The 6,525-nt window shown below is 44.2% G+C and overlaps 1 protein-coding gene across 1 annotated transcript; it reads left to right on the forward strand.

The window, feature by feature from the left end:
• Window positions 1-2,637: 2,637 nt before the first annotated feature.
• Window positions 2,638-4,809, forward strand: LOC146074849 (uncharacterized). Its single transcript, XM_083183407.1, has 2 exons — window positions 2,638-3,490; window positions 3,824-4,809. Exons 1-2 carry the CDS (start codon window positions 2,938-2,940, stop codon window positions 4,432-4,434), a joined length of 1,164 nt encoding a protein of 387 aa, XP_083039533.1. The 5' UTR covers window positions 2,638-2,937; the 3' UTR covers window positions 4,435-4,809.
• Window positions 4,810-6,525: the final 1,716 nt, after the last annotated feature.

A 6,525-nucleotide genomic window follows, 5' to 3' on the forward strand; every position in this document is an offset into this window, starting at 1 on the left:
TAAGCATAGATTAGTGTTGTCTGTTCTTAGGAGGGAAACATTAACCTCAACTTTCTGGTACTTTGATGTGTGCTTTGTAAACTTGGCACTGTTTTAAGGGCCAATCCTCACATCAGGTTCAAAGTTAAATACTGTCATACTGATTTTTATACATACAGACCATCCAATCCTTTGTTTAAAGTAAATGTTTATTAAAGTGCATGTAAACGGATGATTTTTACTTTAAAAAAATACTGTGGTTATTATAGACAACACAACTATATATGATCTGATCCAATTAGGCTGTTAGAAGGTCAAACAAACTCAAGCTGGTTTCACATTGCAAAAACCTGCTTTCAACCCATTTTTGTAAATGTGTCTTAAAACGGGTCAAAAGCCAGTTAAACCCCTTTCACATTGCATGTTGTAAAGGTATATTGCAGTTTCAATACCGTTTCTGTACCTTCAGATTCAACCCGTTTCACCCATAGAAAGCCATACAATGTAATTTTAAATGTTTTTTTCCTGCTTGTGGGCGGGGATCAAGTGTGGTTATCATTTGTAGTAAATACAGTTTCTGAGCTGTTCAGACTGCAGGGAAAACGGCTCAGAAACATGTAGGATCCTGCTTTTAACACGTTTCAAAATACCGGTATTCTATAACCAGTAAATTAACAATGGAGCTTTCACACTGCAGCTGTTCCCTTTTAAAATGGTAAAAAAACGGCAATATACCGTGTCAAAGCTGCAATGTGAAGCTGTTTTCACAGTATACACATTTTCTTCATGTCCTGTCTACACAGCATTGGACCAATTCCTCTAATGGAGGGAGGGGCTCCTCCTAGTAACTCTGGCTGATGGGTACCAGGACAATATTTTCAAAATACTTGATTGCCTGATTCTGGATGGCTTGGTAGGCTGCAAATTTAGCTGCTTACTGAGCGCTGAGACCCTGCCCTCCGCCTGGCAGTGATTTGCACATGCTCAAACCCCAACCATCAGTGCTTGGGCCAAACTCGGTTGACAACGAGTGAGCCTGAATTGGCCCTTAGTGCAACAAGTTATGGAACTACAGGTTCAAAACTACTAAGCATAACAATGTGCACCAGAGTGCAACAATCAAATATTGTATACTATTTTATAAAAACAGCAATAAACAACATGTCAAGATAAATAATGTACAATGTAATAAAAATCATGCGTAAACAAAAAACACAAATATAACAGATATAAATATACATCCTGGGCGAAATGTAATAGGGTGCGATTTTTTAGACATGTGCGATTTTTGGTCAAAAACGGCCGAAATCGCACTTTTTCCGAAAATCGCTCATTTAATAGGTTGAAAATTGCGGTAAAAATCACACTTTTTACCGCGAAATCGCACTTTTGAAAGTGGCGATTTTTAGTCACATTTCAAATCGCATCCAGATTTTTTCCCATTATAAAGTATACAACTCGCAAATGTAATAGGGTGCGATTTTTGGTAAATGTTACCAAAAATCGCAAAAAAAATAGACCAGGTTCTGACAGGCGAATTTGACAGAACCATGCACAGATCATTGAGATCTGTGCATGGTCCTGTTAATAAAAATGTGTAAAAGTGTTTTTATTAAAAAAAAAACGGCGTGGGGTCCCCCCTTCTAAGCATAACCAGCCCCGGGCTCATTGAGCCGAACCTGGTTCCAAAAATACGGGGGACAAAAAGCATTGGGGTCCCCCGTATTTCTGAAACCAGCCCCGGACTCTTGGACCAGTCCTGGTTCCAAAAAATCCAGCCCCTGGACAAAAAATCTGGGGGTCCCCCGTATTTTGAAACCAGCACCGGGCTCCAACAGCCCGCGGTGTCATGCCACAGCCGGGGGACACACTTTTTTTTTTGAAGCCCGGGGCTGTCACCGGCGTCCGTGGCCAGTGGACGCCGGCCTGATAGGGTTAAATGGAGACGCATAGCTCAGTCCTGATTGGCTGAGCTATGCGTCTCCATGGAGACACATAGCTCAGCCAATCGCGCTCTCAGCCTCTGTAGCACTGGGACAGCGCTACAGAAGCTGTTAGAGGCAACGGAGAAAGCCGGTTCTCCCCGCTGCCTGTCAGTGCGGGGGGAGCCGGCTGTAAAGCAGCCAGACCAGCGCTGGATCCAGGAATGGTAAGTAACGCTGGTGTAAAAGTGAGGTGTGTGTGTAATAAACTTTTACTTCTCTGTGTGTGTGTTTTTTGTAAACATTCTTTTTACAGGTGGACTACAAGTCCCAGCGGGCCCATTAATGCCCCGCATGCTGGGACTTGTGGTTCTCCAAGTCCAAGCATGCGGGGGAGGTCTGCTGGCACTTGTAGTTCTCCGGTATAAAGCAATGTAACGTATGATCGATTTAACCCTATCAGGCCGGCGTCCACTGGCCACGGACGCCGGTGACAGCCCCGGGCTTCAGCCCTACATATGCGAATTCGCGGCAAAAATTTTTAAAGGTGCGATTTGGTGCGATTTTTCTTTTAGTCTAAAAATTGCACCCTTTTACATTTCGCCCCCAGTTTCTCTTAAAAATCCTCAATAGAAGTTATAGAACTAATAGCTTGAAATAATGTCTTAGTTAGTGGATTGCTACAGTAACCGAAAGGATACAGCAACACCAGAGAGCTTGTTAATACCCCTTTCAGACAGAAAAAAAGACCCGGTAATTTCCCTGCTCTTGCCGTGTCGACACGGGTTTTTCTTCTGTCTGAAAGGGTCAACACGGGTCTAAAGTTCCGGGACTTCGACCCAGGTATTTACCTGGGTTTTTCCCGTGTCAGACACGTGTTTGCGGCTGTGTGAAAGGGTCCGACCCGTGTTTTTCTCCCGACTATTTAAAAATCATGCTGATTGGCTGTGCAGCATGGCGCTGCGTGATTGGCTGATCTTTACAGGTTCCCTGATTGGCTGAGCGCACGTGGCAGAGGCGTGCAGCGCAGCAGTAAATGGCCATGGCACACTGGAAAGATGAGGAGATCCGTGAGCTGCTCAGTGTCAGAGGGGAGGAAGAAATCCGAAAACAGATTACTGGCACAGTGAAGGACGCTGTAGTCTACACCAATATTGCCAAGGTCCTCACTTCAAGGGGCATTGTGCGTACCCAGCAGCAGGTGGTCAACAAACTAAAAGCTCTGCGCAGGTACTACAACAAAGTTTGTGACAACAACAGGAGGAAAAGTGGTGCTGGGAGGATGGAATGGGTTTACTTCGACCAATGTAACGAGGTCTTTGGCAATTCTGCCCTGGTGAACCCTGTTGCCATATCATCATCCAGTGCAGCTTCATCACGGAGCATAACTCCAGAATGCAGCCCATCTTGCCCACCTATAATGGAGTTGGAAGACAGCATAGACAACAGCATCCCTGATCCTATTGCTGCCATGGAGGACACAATTGATCCATTAGAGGCTGAGGTTGAGGACAGTGGAGCCAGCACCATTACTCCATCTGGGACACCCACTCCTGCACAGACTGAGACCCCAACGTTGCGTCGTAACAGTAAGTTTTTCAAGTATTGTTTGTGTATCTATTTTAATAGATGTACAAGGGGCTATAGGTATCAGCAGGCCTTTAATGCCCCACATGCTGGTACCTGTGGTTCTCCCAAGTATCAGCATGTGTTGCAGGCTTGCTGGGACCTGTAGTCCCACTGTAACACAGGTAACAACCCCGCACCCACTACTACAGCACACGTGGGAACCAGTAGTAGTAGTAGTCTCTATCTATCTATCTATCTATCTATCTATCTATCTATATATATATATATATATATATATATATACACACTGGCATGCCGCTATTGGATTGTAATGATTTTTCCTTTATTTTTAGTATTTGATGTACCTGCAAGGAAGAAAAAAACGTCAAAGATGGAGCTTGCTACGCGCTCAATGTCAAGAATCCTGGTAGATCATCTCCGAGAGTCCGATCTTGAATTTCAAACTCAAGAGGATGCCCGACTGCAGCGCTTCTTTGACAACGAGAGACAGTTGCAAGATTCCTTTCTCACACAGTTGGTGGGTCTGCACGAACGCATAGCGCGTGAAAATCGAGATGCACAGATGACCTTCCTTACCAATATGGTGTCTACATTACAGAATCCGCACCCTTACAAGCTGTGTAGTCCGTACGCTGAGGGTGATTATTGTAATCCTCCACACAGAGGCCATACATTTATGCCTTCAAATTCAAGCCAAACTACTGTGCAGGGCCAAGGGCGTAGTTATACTGAAAACATGGGCAATAATTTTTCACATGCCACACAGCCAAGTAGGCCACATGCCAATACCAGTCCACAGGAGACAGTGCATGATACTGTCAATGGCACAGGATATAGTAGGCAATATGGCAATGTGAAAAATTATGCTGATGATTCAGTGAATGCCAGTAATCATAACACTCCTGTTAGCACTGTAATCAGCACTGCCTACAGGCATTTGTAGTAATGTTGCTATATGGTTGTTCTTTTTCTCTTTTTTCTGGGCTCGTTCAATTTTTCTTGCTTAAAAAGTGGCACTTACAAGGCCCGTTAAATGCTGTGTTCCATTTTGATGTACACAGTAGAGTATTATGGTTCTTTAGTTTATGAGCCTCAAAAAAGCTCATTTGGTTCTTCGGTTTGGAGCTGAATCAAAGTTCTCAAACTTTTTTTTTATTTAAATGTGTACAAATAGAGTATACTCTAGATATGTGGCTGAACATAATCTATAATGTGTACACAGTATGCCTTCTTCTTTATCTTTAAGGCAATAAAAAAATTCCCTGTTTGGGGCTTATATTTATATATTTATATTGTTTTTGGGGTGTAATAAGGGCTATTTCACACACTCCGACTCCTGACGGCTGGCGAAACCCCGCACGGCCAGGAAGCCGTGCCACACACCGTAGTTAATAATGGGCACAGATGTGACCATTCACCCAGGCCGCCTGGTTTCAGGCGGATCCCATCATTGTAAACTGCTGTGTGCGGCACAGATTCCTGGCCGTGCGGGTTTTCACTGCCCGGCAGGAGCCAGAGTGTTTCGAATTGCCCTACAGCACAGGTCTTCAACCTGTGGCCCTCCAGATGTTGTGAAACTACATGTCCCACCATACATTGCCACATTTTTTCCTATAGTAGGATGGCAAAAAAACTCAGGGCATGCGGGGACATGTAGTTCCACAACATCTGAAGGGCCACAGGTGGAAGACCTGTGCCTTACAGGTACCAAAAATTGCAAATACAAGTGTTTATCTATATATACAGTGCCGGATGAAAATGTGTGGCTGCTGGACAGTCAAACTGGTGTGTGTCTCCCCTATACAATACCGGCTTGGATGGCAGCACAACCTATTCACCCACCACTGATAGAAGACCTATGCTAAATACTTATTCTACCTCGTGTTGCAATAGTTCAATGTTGTTTCAGTGTTGAAAGGGTATTTATGACCACTAAAGATATATTTGAAAACATTTTATATTTAAAAGTGAACTAACAAGCATAAAACATATTTTGTGAAAAATAAAACAAGTTCTTTCAAACATCCAACCAATGTGTCCTTCTATCTACTGTGTCATACTCTGTAAGTTAATAGTGAGGGTGTTACGGATAACCTCAGCAGTGGAACAACTTGTCTCACCCTCGTACCCTGCTGATTCGACAGGGGTATCAGCCAGGTCATAGTCCTCCACATTCCACTCAGGTAAAAAGTTCTCTTTCTGTAGCTCACACACATTGTGCAGAATGCAGCAAGCTGCCACCACATCTGGAACCAGGGTAATGGCAATGTCATTCCTCTTCAGTAGACACCGCCATCGCCCCTTTAGTCTTCCAAAGGCGTTTTCCACCACCATTCGAGCCGAGCTCAGAGTGTGGGTGTAGTGGACTTGGTCAGGAGACAGTGGGGTATGTTGCGTGAAGCCCTTCATAAGCCAACGCCTCAAAGGGTATGCCGCATCTCCAATAATATGGACTGGGATCTCCACCCCGGATACAAACTTTGACCACTGTAACGGTATAAAAAAAAACATTAGAATTGTATAGGTGGCAAGTGTAGTGGTTAAAGAGCACATTTTTAAAAATAGACAAAGTTACCTCTCTAGGGAACAACCAGCCACCTCTCTTCTCCTCCGCGATCTGGAACAAGTCCGAATTGGCAAGTACCCGTGAGTCATGAGCACGACCAGGCCAGCCAATGTAGACATCTGTGAAACTGAACAGAAAATGTATTTGTGTTTAACAATATACAGTGCGGCCCAATCATATCACTAATGTAAATACTGCATACTGTACTACTTACCAATACTTATGGTCCACCACAGCCTGCAATATGATGGAGTGCCAACCTTTACGGTTATGGTAATCTGCTGGGTTATCTGGGGGTGCAATAATGGGTATGTGTGTCCCATCAATGGCTCCAGCACACTGCGGATAGCCTCTTCGCAGAAAACCTGTTATGGTCTCATCCAGTCGGTCGCCTTGTGGTAAGCAGATGAAACGCTTGTAAAGGCTCTCCAACAATGCCTGTGTCACTTCCCGCACTAGAACACACAC

The sequence above is a fragment of the Crinia signifera genome, chromosome 4 (assembly GCF_055691185.1).
Source record: "Crinia signifera chromosome 4, ASM5569118v1, whole genome shotgun sequence".
Classification (NCBI taxonomy): Eukaryota; Metazoa; Chordata; class Amphibia; order Anura; family Myobatrachidae; genus Crinia; species Crinia signifera.

What these genes read in the sequence shown, in the direction of transcription:
- LOC146074849 (XM_083183407.1), top strand. Translation starts at nt 2,938, where the DNA reads ATGGCCATGGCACACTGGAAAGATGAGGAGATCCGTGAGCTGCTCAGT. An exon ending in CCCAACGTTGCGTCGTAACA is followed by an intron (nt 3,491 to 3,823) that starts GTAAGTTTTTCA and finishes CTTTATTTTTAG; the next exon opens with TATTTGATGTACCTGCAAGG.